Source organism: Hippopotamus amphibius, chromosome 4, assembly GCF_030028045.1.
Source record: "Hippopotamus amphibius kiboko isolate mHipAmp2 chromosome 4, mHipAmp2.hap2, whole genome shotgun sequence".
Classification (NCBI taxonomy): Eukaryota; Metazoa; Chordata; class Mammalia; order Artiodactyla; family Hippopotamidae; genus Hippopotamus; species Hippopotamus amphibius.
Genome location: NC_080189.1, coordinates 19300237 through 19317131, shown reverse-complemented (window position 1 = coordinate 19317131; position 16895 = coordinate 19300237). Strand labels below are relative to the sequence as shown.

General features: G+C 45.0%; 1 protein-coding gene across 1 annotated transcript; it reads left to right on the top strand.

Annotated features, from left to right (window-relative positions):
• Window positions 1-626: 626 nt before the first annotated feature.
• AKR1B10 (aldo-keto reductase family 1 member B10) lies at window positions 627-13791 on the top strand. Its single transcript, XM_057732117.1, is given in 10 exon segments — window positions 627-692; window positions 3364-3531; window positions 4607-4723; window positions 5741-5818; window positions 8608-8730; window positions 9000-9106; window positions 9481-9562; window positions 10416-10499; window positions 11152-11216; window positions 13749-13791. Coding segments are annotated over 10 exon segments (933 nt in total).
• The last annotated feature ends 3104 nt before the right edge of the window (window positions 13792-16895 follow it).

The following is a 16895-nucleotide window of genomic DNA, read 5'->3' as shown; positions in this document are numbered from 1 at the left end:
ACAGCACTCTTGTAATGGTATCATGAGTGGTGAGAATATAGGTGATTAATATTTCCTTATTTATAATCTACATTTTCTAATTTTACTATAATGAGTATACATCATTTTGTTATCACAAAGATTTTTTTAAGGAAAATGACAAGAACCACTAAATAAGTATATGAAAAGTATTAGCATATAAAGTGTTAGTATATAAAGATCCTGTCCAAATGGTTAACAGATAAATGTATTCTTATACTTCTGTAATTTCCATGTTCTGAGGGGAAAATATTTACAACTGTCGAGCAATTAGATAGGAGCAAATTAAATACATGTGCCTTTTTATTTTCCATTTACTAAACTAGCAAAAGAGAATAAAAATGGATAAAATCTCTTTTAAGTGTCACTCATAAAATAATCCATGTGTTTTGTATCAGGGAGAACTTGGCACAAAGTTGCCGTGTTTGAAGTTCATTAACATGAATCAGCCTTACAAAAGGCTGAAAGGATGTCCCTGTTCGTGCCAGGGCAGGAAATGTCTGCCCTCCCCCAGCCTCCAGCTCCTCCCTCTGCAGCCAGGGTCGGCACCCTTAAGTGGGGCAGAAGACATCTAATCTGCTCACTCAGGACTACTTCTGCACGCAACCATGGCCACCTTTGTGGAGCTCAGTACCAAGGCCAAGATGCCCATCGTGGGCCTCGGCACCTGGAAGGTATGTGTGCAAATATTTGGACACCTGCTTCCCTCGAGGGCCTTTGGACATTTTCTCCTGTCAGTAGGGAAAGTCCAGAGGCAAGGGTTTGGGGAGGTAAATGTTGGGCCCTGTAGGCAGGACAGAGGTTGCTTTACTTTCTCAGGGCTGATTCAGGCTGCAAAGCTCCAAGACTGGCTTTTTCCAGCAATGGTGAGAGCTTTGCTAGCAAGTAGCAAAGGTTAAGCAGTTTAGGGTCTTTAAAAAATACACCTGCTTTCCTGGACACTTTCTCTCTTGGCAGCCTTTCCCTCTCAACTCCCCCTGGCTCTAGGACACTTGGAGGGCCCTGGGTTGGCTTGGCCTGGGTTAGTGGTTGGGAGGAGGGGCTGGGACAGCTCAGGAGGCCCTGGCACTCCATGCTGCCCAGGGTGGAACCTACCCGGGCAGCATCAACACCGCCTGGGAGAGTGTTGAAAATCAGAAGCTCAGGCCCCACCCCAGGCTACTGAGTTGGAACCTTCTTTTTAACAATCTCTGGGGCACACTAGAGTCTGAGAAGGCTGTGACCACAGGGAGGGTGGTCCCAGCCAGAGGGGGGCTTGGACTGGGAGTTGGCAGCTCAGGTTCCCCAAGTGTCGCTAGAGTGAGCTGGGAAAACTCACTCACTCAGAAAGGCACATCCAGTGCTCAGGGAAGCAGATTTCGAGCCCCACTTAGGATAAGTTTAAAATGTCTTCCCATCACTTTCTAACTGCCCTCACTCTCATTTCCATCTGTGATGGCCATCCTAACTAGTTCCAGTTCTCCACTTTCCTCCTTCTCTTGTCTCTCTGTTGAGTCTTTCTCCTCTGATTCTGCCCTTCTCTGCACCTGGCTTTCCCATCTCCTCTCCTGGGTTCACCAGCAGGCTCCCTCCAGGTCCCAGGACCCAGTCATCCTCAGGAAGCACTCTCCAGGAATCTGTCCAAGTGGATCAGTTCCAGCTTGATTCATGCCAGCTTCTCATGCTTGAACAGGGCTGCTTTGCTCCAAATCAGAGCTTTTACTTTGACACAGATGTGACAAATAATTGCTTCCAGATCTCCAGTGCATCTGCTCACCTTGTATAAATTTACCCAAAAAATTATTTTCAGAATTTCAGAATTAGATGTAAGGATTATGAAGGGAAACACTTTCAAGGTGTCGGATGATGTAATTTTTAAGGTTTATGTGTTTACCAGTGAAGGTAAAGGTGGGTGTAGTGATTGGGAGGGATATCCAGGGATGCTTCTTTTTTTTTTTTAATAAATTTATTTATTTATTTGTTTATTTATTGGCTGTGTTGGGTCTTCGTTGCTGCGTGGGCTTTCCCTAGTTGCGGCAAGCGGGGGATACTCTTCGTTGTGGTGCTCAGGCTTCTCAGTGTGGTGGCTTCTCTTGCTGTGGATCAGGGCTCCAGGCCCACAGGCTTCAGTAGTTGTGGCATGTGGGCTCAATAGCTGCAGCTCGTGGACTCTACAGCTCAGGCTCAGTAGTTGTGGCGAACGGGCTTAGTTGCTCTGTGGTATGTGGGATCTCCCTGGACCAGGGATCGAACCTGTGTCCCCTGCATTGGCAGGTGGATTCTTAACAACTGTGCCACTAGGCAAGTCCCCAGGGATGCTTCTGAATGTGTTTATTATTTCACGATGATAGAAGAGGTCTGAAAAAGATTTTGTGGAAGATCAGTATTAAGTGCTTTTTTTTTTTCATTGTTTGGTTTGGCTAGATTAGACAGAATGTGGTATTTTTAATACCCTTCCTTCCTCCCTCCCTTCCTTCCTTCCTCCTTTCCTTCCTTCCTTCCTCTCCTTTCTCTCTCCATTTCTTTCTTTTCTTTCTTTCTTTCTTTCTTTCTTTCTTTCTTTCTTTCTTTCTTTCTTTCTTTCTTTCTTTCCTTTTCTTTCTTTCTTTCTCTCTCTCTCTCTCTTTCTTTCTTTCCTTCCTTCCTCCCTCCCGTCCTTCCTTCCTTCCTTCCTTCCTTTCTTTCTTACCTTCTTCCTTTCTTTCCTCCTTTCTTGCCTTGTAGGGGCAGTGGGAGAGGGCAAGGAATAAACTCCATTCTCGCAAGGCTTTCTACTTCTTTTCCTGGAAGCATAGTTGTATGAGATCTTGCATCACTGACCCTTAGGTCTGTGCCGGGTGCTGTACGGAACTTTCACATTCATTGTGGTGCTTAACACAGTGACGTCATGAGGGTAAGGTGCTATTGTTATTATCCCCATTTTGTAGACAAGATTTAGAGAAGTTAAGTAATCTGCTCAGGCCACACACCTAGTACGCGATGAGCCTGGATTTAATGCCGTAATGACCGTTTTCTCTCTGAAAATTCCTTTGGGTTATTTCAAAATCCAGTTTTCAGCCTGGTCATTAGAAACAGTTTGCAGTCTCCTCCATACACCTGGAGACATTTCTGGGCTGGAGGCTGAACCTGGGTTAGAAAGGAATGGGCTTTGAGCTAGGATATGACATGAAGCTATAATTCTAAAGGTAATTCGCTTTCCTTCCTTCTCTTTGAAAAGTTTTCCAAAGCACGTTGTTTCTTCCCAGGTGTTCCCTGGAACGTGAGACCTCAGGGAAACCTTGGTGTGGAGGAGCTGGGCTGTGCAGGAGAGCCTGTTGAAGGTGGTCTGGGGATAAGTCTGTGATGGTCTTTTCTTTTTCCTTCCAGTCTGCATCAGACGAAGTCAGAGGGGCTGTGAAGGTGGCCATTGACATAGGGTATCGCCACTTGGACTGTGCTTATGCCTACCGGGATGAGCACAAGGTGGGAGAAGCCATCCAAGAGAAGATCCAAGAGAAGGTTGTGAAGCAGGAGGACCTCTTCATCGTTAGCAAGGTACCAAGGGCTCGCCTGGTGGGAGGGCTGCGCTTCAAGGCAGGAGGAAGTATTGGATTTGGTCAGCACCTAGAACTCTGCCTGCCTTTGCTCTAAGTACTCAGGTCATTTCCCCAGCTGTCTTCATTGCTGTCTTTATAACATCCTAGATACAAACATCCATATTCTAGCCCAGTATTGCTGAGCAGAGATACTGCTACCCATCTTGAGTGGTTTTTCCCATAGTGGGGATGGTTCCACTGAGCCATGACAGTACCCTTAGCAACCCTTTTCCCATCAGTGTGCTCTGTCTGCCCCGTGGCAGCAAAAGCCAAGGCTGCAGTCAGAAATGGATCCTGAAGCCCCACCTTTCAGCATTGTTGTCTCAACTGTTGTGGCCCAGATGTTCTCAGCCACAAGTATTTTGGGAAATGGTGGAATCGTTTTTTATTTTCACATATGAATTTCATTTTAGTTCAGTCTAGTAAAAGGCAAGTTACAAAATGTTATTAAAAAGGTTGGGGGACCGAGTGAGGGAGGGTTGAGAATCACTGGATCTGTGTTATATACCCGGCTTGCTAAAAGGCACTAGTTACAGGTACTTGGAAAGTTCATGCATCTAGTGGGACAAACAGACCCCACTGTATGCTGTGGTTTAGTCTGGATGCACTTCTTAGAGTCATCACTTGGGGCCCATGGGCTTAGAGATGTGGGAGAGCAGAGAGAGGACCACCTGCTCCCAAAGGCTTAAGAACTTAAATGCTGGCCACAATTCCTGACCTTAGAAAGCCTACAGCCAAGGAAGAGAATACCACATGTAAACAAACACTGAATCCATCCCCAAATATGCTAGGCATCATAAGAGATATGTAGAATGCCAGGAGAGTTGAAAAGATAACTTGTCCTCAACACTTAAGAGATATCATTGACTTCCTGAGCAACCTGGTGACCTTGCATCCCTGGATCGTGCCTCTTAAACAACTGTGCTGTAAATAGCCTGGTTAGATCGGGGTGAAGGTCAAAAGGCAGGGAGGGCAGGTGTGATACAGCCCCTTCTTTGTCCAGTGCTGACTCCTCACTGCTGTGCTCTCTGCAGTTGTGGCCCACCTTCTTCGAGAAGCATCTAGTGAGGGAAGCCTGTCAGAAGACCCTCAAGGATCTGAAACTCGACTATCTGGACCTCTATCTTATTCACTGGCCACAGGGATTACAGGTTGAAGCTACTGCCCATCCCAATTTCTAGTTCCCAAGCAGGTGCTGGAAAACAGCTGGGGTTTGGGGGCTGGAGGCCAGGGGGAGCTGAAGCAGGACGTCCTGCACTTCAGGACTTCATGGGAAGGTTCTCAGGATGAGATGGTGGAGCAGAAAGGTACTGGCCTGAAAGGGACGCTGAGTCCATGTACCACTGCAGAAGTGACTACATGCCTTGCTTTTCCCTGTTATGTCTGAGAGAGCTATGATTTCTGGCAGCCTAGGCAAACCACAGCTGCCACATAACCTTGGTCCTGATTCCATACCAAGGGTTCCCCTCCCAGGCCAACTCTTACATAATGACTTTTCAGGGCTTAACCCTCTTGTTAACCAAAGCACTGGGAATGCCATTTTGGAGAAGAGCCCAAGTATGGTCGTGCTGAAAGCTAGCCAGTCCTCAGTGAAGAAACAGAGATCACTGCCTGGGGCTCTGCTCCTGCCTGCACCCCAGAGGCTGAGGGACATGAATTCCCAGCTCTCTCATCTCATGAAACTGAAGTTTGTTCGCAGGCGTATGTGAGATCTGGGTATATGAAGTCTATGCCCATGGTGATAATGGTGGCTTCTGGAATGTGATCATGATAGATTTTAAAGTTAATCCAGCAGTTTCTGGCAATTCCCTGGTGGTCCAATGGTTAGGACTCCATGCTTTCACTGCCAAGGGCGCAAGTTCAATCCCTGTCTGGGGATCAAAAATCCCACAAGTTGCACAGCACGGCCAAAAAAAAAAAAAAAAAGAAGAAAAATCAATCAATCCAGCAATTTTCAAAATATAAGAATTCATATTTTATACTCTAGTAGATTGGTTTAGAGATTTTATTTAAACTTACATTCTTGAAATTGATACCCTGGAGCTTGAAAACATGGTATGCAGATGTGGGGGTTTAGCAGGAGTTACGATCAGGATCTTGAAACCTCATTTGACAGAAGCAAGTGTTCAGATGCACATTGCGCTAAGCTTTTTGTTCTGCATTTACAGCCTGGGAAGGACTTTTATCCCAAAGACGATAAAGGCAATATCATCCTCAGTAAAGCAACATTCTTGGATACCTGGGAGGTAGGTTCCGTCTTGCTCCCAGCGCGCTGGGAGTGCGCGCTGGGAGTGAAAACTTGCCTCAGTCATCCACAAGGGTCTACACTGGTGTGAAGGAGTCCAGGTGCTCGATGCTGTTTAATTTCATTGTCATTCTCTGATTCTTTGAACTCCTTCCTAATCACCTTTGTCTTTTTGGGTCCATCTGACCCTATTTACATTTTCAAAGGTTAAGACTGAGTCCTCTGAAGTGAGAAAGTAGCACTGACATATATACACTATCAAATGTAAAACAGATACCTCGTGGGAAGCTGCTGCATAGCACAAGGAGATCAACTTTATGCTTGGTGATGACCTAGAGAGGTGGGATATGGAGGGTGGGCAGGAGGCTAAAGAGGGAGGGGATATGGGGATATATGTATAAATACAGCTGATTCACTTTGTTGTACAGCAGAAACTGGCACAACATTGTAAAGCAGTTATACTCCAATAAAGATCTGAGAAAAAAAAAAGACTGAGTCCTCAAAGGAGGCTGGGAATATAACATACCTCAATATGGAGGAAACCCATGCTATTCTCAAAGCAGGGGGAGGGATTTGGAACAGAGGTTTTGCCCTGGGTTTGCATGTATTGATTGGTTGAGTAACCTAGTATAGGTTATGTAACTCCTCCAAGCCTCAGTTTCTCCTGCCTCTTAAAAAAAATCTTCTAATAGATGCTAATAATTTATATCTTTCAGGATATGGTAATTTAAATATTAAGATAGCTGACACGTATGGAGTGCCAGGAAGTCACAGCTTATTTAATTACCCAACCCTACGAGGCAGAAACTGTCATCGCCCCCATTTGCAAATGAAGACATTAGAATGGAGAGAGATTGGTGACTTTTTCAGGTTATGTATAGTGTGAGACAGAGCAGAGTCTCTGTCTCAGAAATCCAACCACCAAAAACCTTAACATGGTGCTCAGCACCCAGTAAATATACACATTCACACATCAGGGGATAGGTGCGTCCCACTTCTCAGATCAGATAATGACCTATTCCACATAGATCGTACTCAACACTGAATTAAGGAATGAAAGTCTTTCTGTGATGTTTTTTTTTTCTTTCCCTGAAACAATGGTTTCTCTTGCCAGTGCTAGGAGAGAACAAAGTGAATGACCAAATCGCAAATGAATAGTGACAGAAACTCCAAGAGCTCATTGTGTGGTTTTGCCAGGTTTCAGTGTGGAGCACGCAGAATTATGAGTTTGTATTGTGTTTTACAGGTTAAACATGTATTAAGCCTGACCTTTCTGAAGATCTTAGAATTGCCATAATTAAATGAAATATAACTTTTCTGTTTGTTCAAAGGTATTTATTTGTAAGCACAGCACTCTTGTGGCTTTGAATTTTAACAATGAACAGTAAGAAAATTTAGGTAGCAAAACAGACGATGATGGAGGGAAAGGGTAATGAGGAAGAGAAGTGATCGTTTCATGACAGCAAGGTGAGCAATCCTGTAAATGAATTTGAAGGGAACTGTCTTTGGCAAGTACATCATCAAACATGCCTTCTAGCAGCAGAAAGGCTGTTAAAAAAAAAGATGGAGAAAACTCTGCATTTCTATGGGTGCGGTTTTAAGACTGTTATGAAGCTCTCTGGGTTGTATGTAAAAGGAAAACCAAAAAGGAAACAAACTACCAGCCTGATCAAGAGCCATATGACAAAGATCTTCAGAATTACCGTTTGATTTCCTCGACAAGAATTTGTCATTTGCAGTTAGGTTCTATAAGTCAAAATTAGCAATAGTAAAAGAGCAGGGACTTCCCAGGTGGTCCAGGCTTCTCATTGTGGTGGCTTCTGTTGTAGCAGAGCATGGGCTCTAGGCATGTGGGCCTCAGTGGTTGCGGCATGTGGGCTCAGTAGTTGTGACACACGGGCCCAGTTGCTCCGCGGCAATGTGGGATCTTCCTGGGTCAGGGATCAAACCTGTGTCCCCTGCATTGGCAGGCGGATTCCTAACCACTGCACGGCCAGGTAAGCCCCTTGCCCTCATTCTTAATGATAGTATTCATCGTGGCAACTATGTCATTGTTCTCTGTGAAAAGTACCCTGATTTTCACAGTGCTGCATCCTTAGAATGGATTTGAGAATGACTGCTAAATGAAAGATTTTGAGGGCATAAAAAGATTTTGATGATCAAGGTCAAAGGATCTAAGATGAAAAGGCCGGACTGCAGCAACTGACCATTTATGTGGACCCACAACCAGTTTGATAGAAACCTCCTGGAACACCCTGAAGCAGACAGGAGAAATAAAGTGTAAGGATGTCAAGATGTGTCATACACCCACCTGTGCTTGCTCTATGGTACGCAGAAACTGTTATCTTGTGTCATTGCCCAACTCAGGTATTTCAGGGACCTTGCGATCTCATCAATTCTAAACATTCTTGCCCAGTTTGAAGGCCTGCATCCTCTACCCCAGGGGCCTTCTGTGCATTAAAATCACCTGGGGAGTTTTAAAGATCCCGGTGCTGAGGCCACATCCTGGGGTGGAATCTGGGCATCAGCGTACTTTAAAGCTGTCAGGTGATTCCAGATTGCAGCCACATTTGAGGACCACTGGCTAAAGTGTCCCCCGAACACCTCATACTTATTACCCCTGCCTTCCTCTCTGTCCGTGGGCTGGATGGAAAATTCCTCTTCATGCTTCAGTTAATCGTTACTGCAGTGGATCCTGTGCCAGGTACTTCCGTCCCAGAGAGGACTAAGCCAAGCCAGGATCCCTGGGATCCCTCCAGCACTGCCCAAAGGTGTCTCTTTCTATGACAGGCCATGGAGGACCTGGTGGATGAGGGGCTGGTGAAGAACATTGGGATCTCCAACTTCAACCACTTCCAGATCAAAAGGCTCTTGAACAAACCTGGACTGAAATACAAACCAGTGATTAACCAGGTAGACTCTGTTTAGTAACGGGTAAGCATCCCGCCCTATTACTTCTTAAACATTTGGAGGCAAGTTCAATGCTTTGCAATGAGTCTCAGCTTGAAGGTCAGTCATCAGGTACCTTGTCGGTCGTGTGGGCCAGCCTGGTCGAGCCAGCCTAGCAGTGGGCAGTGTTTGGCCTTTGAATGACAGTATCTTTTTGTGTATGTGGAAGTCCCTATGAGAAGCTCAAAAAGCAGGCAGACTTTCCTAGTGATGAGGGTTGTTTGCTTTTACAGATTGAGTGTCACCCATACCTCACACAGGAGAAGCTGATCCAGTACTGCCAGGCCAAGGGCATCGCTGTCACAGCTTACAGCCCTCTGGGCTCTCCAGATAGATATGGGTAACGCATCTCATCTTTCTCTGGACATTCTTTAAAAAAAAGCCATCAGAAAGAAAAATGCGTGTAAGGCAATGTGCCTGGCATACTCAAACAGTGGGGAAAATATGGGAACTTTAAAAAAAACAGCAACATGTCCAACCTTCTGGGAATACTCCAGTTCAGCCACCCAGCACTGGACCAACCTTTGCAAAACTATTGAGGCTTCATAGCCCATGGGTGGACCTATGGGTAAGGTATGAAGTTTCCAAATTCTCCTGCCTCGTCTCCCACATGGAGAAGACTGATGATCAGCCTTGGGGCCGTCGCTGGAGTAATATTCATCTACATGTGGTAGCCATGGTGATAATTCACACCAGCCATCTTTCTCCCTCTAGGGCCAAGCCAGGGGACCCTTCCCTACTGGAGGATCCCAAGATGAAGGAGATTGCTGCAAAGCACAAAAAATCCACAGCCCAGGTACAATGTGTATAGTTTCCTTTCCCTCCACCAAACCAGTTTTGTTTTATTCCTTGTGTTGTCTTCATTCAACTCCTTGCAGGAGGGAAAAACAGGAGAGGAAGCTCACTAAGGCCCTTCCTGAAAAGCCTGTTTGTTTGGACTTCCAGGAAATACCATGGTTATCACTGAAACAAGGATGGCTTCTGTTGAGTCTTATTTCCAGGAACGAGAGTGGCTCTGGAGCCAAAAGATTTGGGTTCAGATCCCAGCTCCACTACTCATCAGCCTCATGGCCCCAAACAGTGTCCCAGCCAATTACCTCATTTTTAAAAAAAGGAAGTTTTTTAAAAAATTAATTAATTTATTGGCTGTGTAGGGTCTTCGTTGCTGCACATGGGCTTTCTTTAGTTGCAGCGAGCAGGGGCTACTCTTTATTGCAGTGCACGGGCTTCTCATTGCGGTGGCTTCTCTTGTTGCAGAGCACAGGCTTCAGTAGTTGTGGCATGTGGGCTCAATAGTTGTGGCTCACGGGCTCTAGAGCTCAGGTTCAGTAGTTGTGGCACATGGGCTTAGTTGTTCTGCGGCATGTGGTATCTTTCCAGACCAGGGCTCGAACCCATGACCCCTGCATTGGCAGGCGGATTCTTAACCACAGCGCCACCAGGGAAGCCCTAAAAAAAGGAAGTTATGTGAGGATTAAGGGAGATACTGAGCAGAGGACTGGCAAGTGTCTGATGATTATAAAGTGCTCAGTCAACACTAGCTGTTGTACTAAAGACACAGTGAGTGGCAGAGATGTTTTATTTTTCTGGAAAAGTAGAGGGAATGGTCCTTGTAGGCAAGTGGAAACACAACGTCCCCTTCTGCACAGGTTTAGGTCCGATTCCACATCCAGAGGAACGTGGCCATGATTCCCAAGTCTGCGATGCCAGCACGCATCGCTGAGAACTTTCAGGTAAGATTCCAGTTGGTTGGCCCTGGTTTTCTCAGTGGAGGAGGCGACGGGAGAGACTCCATCATTAGGCCTCTCATGAGGTCCCCGTGTTTTCTGTGGGCTTCCCCCGCTTCCCACCACCCTGCCATCTCTCAGGCCAGGGAGCTGACCTCAGAGCTGAGCTGAATGATCCATGACCAAGGATAGGCTGGGGGAGCAGCCGGTGATGTCCCGTCAGGTCTAAGCACAGCTGTACCTCTCTTCATGGAGAAGGCCCTTGGCTCCTCCTGAGCAGTTAGGTCATGGGCCACATGCAAGAGCAGACCGTCCTGCCTAAACCCTCTGCCTCCCAGCAGCAGGGAAGGTATGGACTTGAGGAACCGCCCTACTGGAAGAACCCACATGTCCATCAGGGAGAATGCACACTGTACAGCTCAGTCCCGATAAGCCTGGTTGCCTTCCCCGTTGGAACACTAAACCTTAGAAATACCTCTGTCTCTGTGTAGCACCTAATTTAGAGCCAAATTCATATCTGGTGGACGTAATGGGAGAAACTCCCTTGGCCAGTTACTGCTGCAGATGTGAGCTTGCTCCCCGCTGGTGTGGCTGGGAGATCTCAAATCGCACCGGGAATTGGCTTGCCGATGGTGTTCTGGAATTCTCACTTCTCCAGGTCTTTGACTTTAAACTGAGCAATGAGGAGATGGCGACCATACTCGGCTTCAACAGAAACTGGCGGTACTGCACCTTTTGACTGTAAGTGGCACCGGGCTGAGTTAACTAGGAGGATTGTCAGGAGTTTCTCTAAACCAGTAGAAGGTTGGCTGGAAGGATTGGAAGATAACTGGGACTACTTTTATTTTCAAATACTGTTTTTTTCTGGTGGTGTTGAAAATCAAAACTGGAATACCTGGAATCATTATGAGGAAAGACACATCCTTAATTGCTGTTTACTGTCAGAACTTCTGGATGTAGTGCTAGAATTTTGAGAGAATATGTCGTCAGTCAGTAGAAGGCAGGAGCATCCATTAATGCTTTCACTCAGTAAGCATTTATTGAGCATCTACTATGTGCCAGGCACTTTTTAGGTGCTTGGGATATCACCTAGACAAAGTTCCCGCCTTCACATTCCAGTAAGGGAGTAGAGAAATAAATTCAAAAATAAATATATCGATTAAGAGTGAATCCTACCACTAACAAAGAAAGTAAATTGTAGGAAGACATTGTCTACCTTCTCTATTCTATTCCATTCCATTCCCTATTCTATTCTAACTTCTCTATTCTTGTCTATAGAGGGAGTACAGACATATGCTCAAAAAATGTCAGCAATAAATGCGATACAGAAAAATTAAGTAGGGTAAGGGGATAGGGAGTGGTGGTGGGGTGGGGGAATTGATCCCTTAAATAGGGTGAGTCAGAGGAAGATTTGCTGATAAGGTGACAGGTGAGTAGAAACCTGAAGGAAGTGAGGAGTGAGCCATGTCTGGGGAAGAGCATTCTAAACAGTGAGAACAGCAAGTGCAAAGGCCCTGAGGTGGAATCGTGTTTAGAGCCTTCGAGGAAGGAGGCCAGTGGGGCTGGAGCAGAGTGAGTGAGGGAAAGAGTGAGAGAGGTGAGGTCAGAGGCGTCAGGAGCTCAGAGCAAGCAGAGTGATGGAGAGTGTGAGCAGGGCTTTTGGTTTTGGCTCTAAGCAAGCTGAGGAGCCATTGGAGGATTTTGAGCAGAGGAGTGGCATGATGGGGCTTATGTTTTAAAAGAGCCACACTGACTTCTGCATTGAGAAACTACAGAGAGACTATTGTAATAACCCAGGGAAAAGATGACAGTGGCTGGACCTGGGTGATGATGGTAGGGAGATGAAGAACGATCAGATTCTGGATATATTGGGAAAGTAGAGCCAATTGGATCTGCTAACCAATTAGGAGTCAAAGAAGGCTCCAAGTCCTCAGTTTTGCTTTGGCCTGAACCACACAAGGTGGAATCGCTAGCTGGGGAAAGAAATCAGGAGTTTGTCTTGGGACATGTTTGCAACACCCAGCAAAGGTCTAAGAGGGGATGTCAAATAGGCAGTTGGATATATCAGGGTGGAGTTGGGAGGAAAGGTCTGGGCTGCAGTTAAATATTTGGGAGTCAGTAGCACACAGGTGGTATTCGAAGCTGCAAGATTGGATACATGGTTTTCTAAGAAAACAAGTTTCTAAGAAAAGTTAGACAATGCCTTCCTACAGTTTACTTTCTTTGTCAGTCAGAGGATTCATTCTTAATCAAAAGCCTCTTAAAGGAGGTGGGAGTAACTTCACCTTAAATTATTTATATCTTTTATAAGATTCCAAGAAAAGTTTTTCACTCTTGCTAGGTGATGGTTCTAAATGATCTATTGATTATCTATCGATACTTTCTGATCAATGTATCTCATTAAGTATATTTTAAAGATATTTGTCTTTGGGAAGGTGGCTTATGGCATTTGTTACTGCCAGGTCCCCGATTTAATGACAATCTGAATCTCTTCCACTGGTTTTAAAGCCAAAATGATTTCTCACCTTTTAAAAATAATTCAGTATCTCAAGCATTGCTCCCCTGTCATGATATTACACATCCCTCCTGCCCACCCCTAGTGTCATACAGGAGCCTTTCCTTATCTTACAGTTGCTTCCTTTTGTCAGAGAACAACAAAGCCGCAGCTACTTAGAATGAAAAGGAAAGTCAGAAGTAAACTGCTCCTCCTTGAGCATCACTTCCCCTGGAGGCAACAGAGGGGTGGGCTCAGGAGTCAACCTACCTCATTCCAATCCCGGCTCTGATGCTTAATTTCTTAGCCTTGTGACGTTGGGTAAAGTTCCTAAGTTTCCCAAGTTGGTCTCTTTGTTTGAAAAATTGGGATGATAGTACTAAATCCTGCTAACATCTATTGAGTGTTAGCTTCGAATGTGCCAGGCATCCTAAGCCCTTTACATTCAGTGCTCACAACAACCCCAAGCTGGTCCATTGTTGTCCCCCAGTAATAATCCTCGCAGGGTTATTAGCTGCCATGATGATGTTTATTCTGGTGCCCTGCTCACCCTGCCTGCCCTCCTTCCTAGAGCACCCTTCAGATCAGTTTGATGGAAGGTGGAGGAAGGCTTGGGTTCTCACAGAATCTTGCGGGGGGATGGGGTGGGGATGGAGTGAGGCCGAGAGAGCACAAAGCCCATAGGATCCATCGAAGAAGAAGAATGCCTTTTAACCCAGAGATGAACATTAACATATTCTTCACGACTGTTTTCTCTGCAGGCTGATTAATCTGGAGGGGTATCCCTTCCATGCAGAATACTGAAGCTGAATCTCTTGAGAGATGGTCCTTCCCATTCTCTCTCTTCACTCTACTAAAGTGTAATTGTCTCCGCCAGCGTCCTGTGGTAGCCAAGCTTGTCTGAAATCACACCGAGCCTGCACTGCTTTGGCAGTGTTGTGTCTTGACTGGTTTGTTCAACCAAAAGAGCAGATTATAACCCGGAGCTATGACTCAGAGAAGCCAATTACAATTTTTTTCACGTCTTGGATCTGATCACGGGATTCTGCTAATCTTGAGGATACAAGATTTAAAACAATAAAGAATGGTAATAACCAACATGTACCGAGGATTTACTCTGTGCCACTGCAGTTTGGAGTGCTTTTTGAATGTGTTTCTCACTGAATCCTACAACCACCCCTTAGAGGTAGATACCCTTACATTTCACCGAAGATGAAAAGCAGGAACGGAGAGGCCAAGGAACTTGCTCAAGACCACCCAGGTTGTAAGTGGCTGAACCAAGTTTCAAAGGCTCTGGGAGATCTTTGGTTTCACTGGCAATCGAAATGTCGTCTACTTACTGAAGTACGGTTCCCTCATATATCTGTAGGTCTGTTACCTCTTTGGCTAGGGCTTCCCTGAAAATGGTGGGGGCATTCTTGAATCCCTGGGGAAGCACAATCCAGCAAAACTGCTGTTTCAATTTGGTCTCTGGGTCATCCCATTCAAAAGCATGAAATTCCTGAGATTCAGGACCTAAGGGTATGCAATAAAAGATGTCTTGGAGGTCCAAAACTGTCGGCCAGCAGAGAGCCCCAGATAAAGCTGTAAGTAAGGTGTAGGGGTTGGGTACCACCGGATGAATGTCCTCAGCTATTTATTGCTCTCAGGTCCTGTACAAAGTGATATTCTTGGGTGCCTGGCTTCTGCACTGGTAGGATGGGAGTGTTGTGTGGTGACTGGCAGGGGCAGATGAGGTGATGTTCAAGGAAGGCAGATTTCACTGGCTGGTTTCTCTTTCTGGCATGTTCCCTTAAGAGCTGTTGTTTTAAGTTCGGGATCTTAGACCCTGGACGGAGTTTCACCTGTATGGGTTTTGCCATCTTTGTTCTTTTTGGCCTCCCATTTGCCCAAACATCTGATCTTACCTTCTGCAGGAGCTTGTCAGGAAATTCCAGGCTCTCAGTCTTTCCTAGCTATAGTAATATAGCTTGAAGTGAGCAAGCTTGTTCTGATAGCAACTTAATGTCCATCCTTTCTTGGGAGAAAGTTACTCTTGCATTTAGTTTACTCAGCAGGTCTCATCCCAGCAGAGGTGTTGGACACAGGCATGTATGGTAACTGCTTCAGATAAGTCTTTCTCAGCTGATATTCCAGTGGTTCCCAAAATGGCTTTTGGAGAGGTTTTGGAGACAGTCATTGCCTCTGAGGAGGCTTTGGCCAGTTTAGAGTTGTTAGCAAAGAGGAGGTAGCTCCGCTATTCATCAAAAGATCAACAAGCTTATTTCCCATAGTCATTTTTACCCAGCGCTCCATGTGGGAAATATCAGTGAAGCCCATGGTTCCTGGGGGAGCCCCTGGGCCCTGTCATTCTTGGTCACTGTCAATCATCTGGGGCAGCAGTGGAAGGGGCTGTGAGCAAATTGTTTTCATGTGTACAGTTTCCCTGGCACTCTGCAAGACAAGCTTGCGGGGTGGGGGGTGGGGTCTCTGTTTATTATTTTGTTTCTACCTCATGGGCCTTGTAAGTTACAGAGTATGGTGTCACAATTCCCATCCACATTTTTATATTTTTGCTGTTTATTTATACATCCATAAATAATCTATGAGATTGTTTTGTGTGCTTTTAAAAATTAAAAAAAAAATTTCCTTCATGTGATTATGATTTCCTTAATTTAAAAGCTTAGGTATAGGAGAAAAAGATTAGATTCCTATTAATAAGTTATATGATGTTTTTTGTTTCACTTGAATTTAAGCAAACAGAGGTGAATTAAGATGTTGATATGGAGAAATATTTTAAAAAGCAGCTTCCTGATTTTTCCTGATTTTATTTTTCACATTTGCGTCTCGCGTAATGAAAGCTTTGTAGGCCTCGGAGACTTCCTTCTCACAATTCTAACCAATACAATGAATTCCTCCTAAAATTTGTTCACTGATTTTGGATTTCTGGGAATAAAGCCACACTAGTCATCAACTAAACCTGCATCCAGTCTAAGGTATACACTACAGGTGTGTATTAAATTAACTCTTTCTACTCTATGATTACGTAATTATGTAGTGAACTTGCCTTACCTATGGGGAGAGAGGATGGGGAGTGACAGGGAGGGGAGGAAGGTGAGAAAGGGTGTGGAAAAGGAAGGAAGCCTGTCATGGGAAGTAGGGAGCTAGGGAGTGGGTCCTCACATCCCAAGTATGTCTCTCCACCCATATTTTTGGATTGAGCTGGAAAGATGGGTACCTGCCAACCTGGAGATCTGGGAATCACTGCTGCTGTCCTACAAGTCCCAGGGACTCTCAGGCCTAGACTGGATCCATTAATATTTAAGTGAGATCTGGTAAATGCCAGACAGATGATGCTAAACTCCAACCAGGACCTGGAGGGATTCAGCTTTCTCAACAAGACCCGTAATGCCCAACCTCCCAGGCCTGCTTTAGTCACTCATTAACTTGCAACAACTGCATTTTACATGATTAGAATTTTGTACCCTACTTAATACATTATTGTGAGATTTTACTATACATTATAGAATTAAAAGAGGCACAGATTAGAGAGAGAATCCGGTAGAAAATAATTTCCAGTAAAATTTGAAAGGACCCTCATCAGCGAACATTGTTGGAAATAATCATGTTTTTTGCTTTAATACTAAGTATGCATGACTATAAGAAGGAAACATAAAACTGAATGTAAAAACCATGCAAAAACAACAGGCTGTAGAGAATCTTGGAAAAAACCATTTGCCATGAACGCGACAGAAAACAAATTAGTAATTATCTTATCATCAAAAAAGCTTATTCATAGAGGCATAGATGTAGAGAACTAACATATGGACACCAAGTGCGGAAAGTGGGAGGTGGGGTGGGTGGTGGGTGGTGGTGGTAGGATAAATTGGGAGATTGGGATTGACATATATACACTAATATGTATAAAA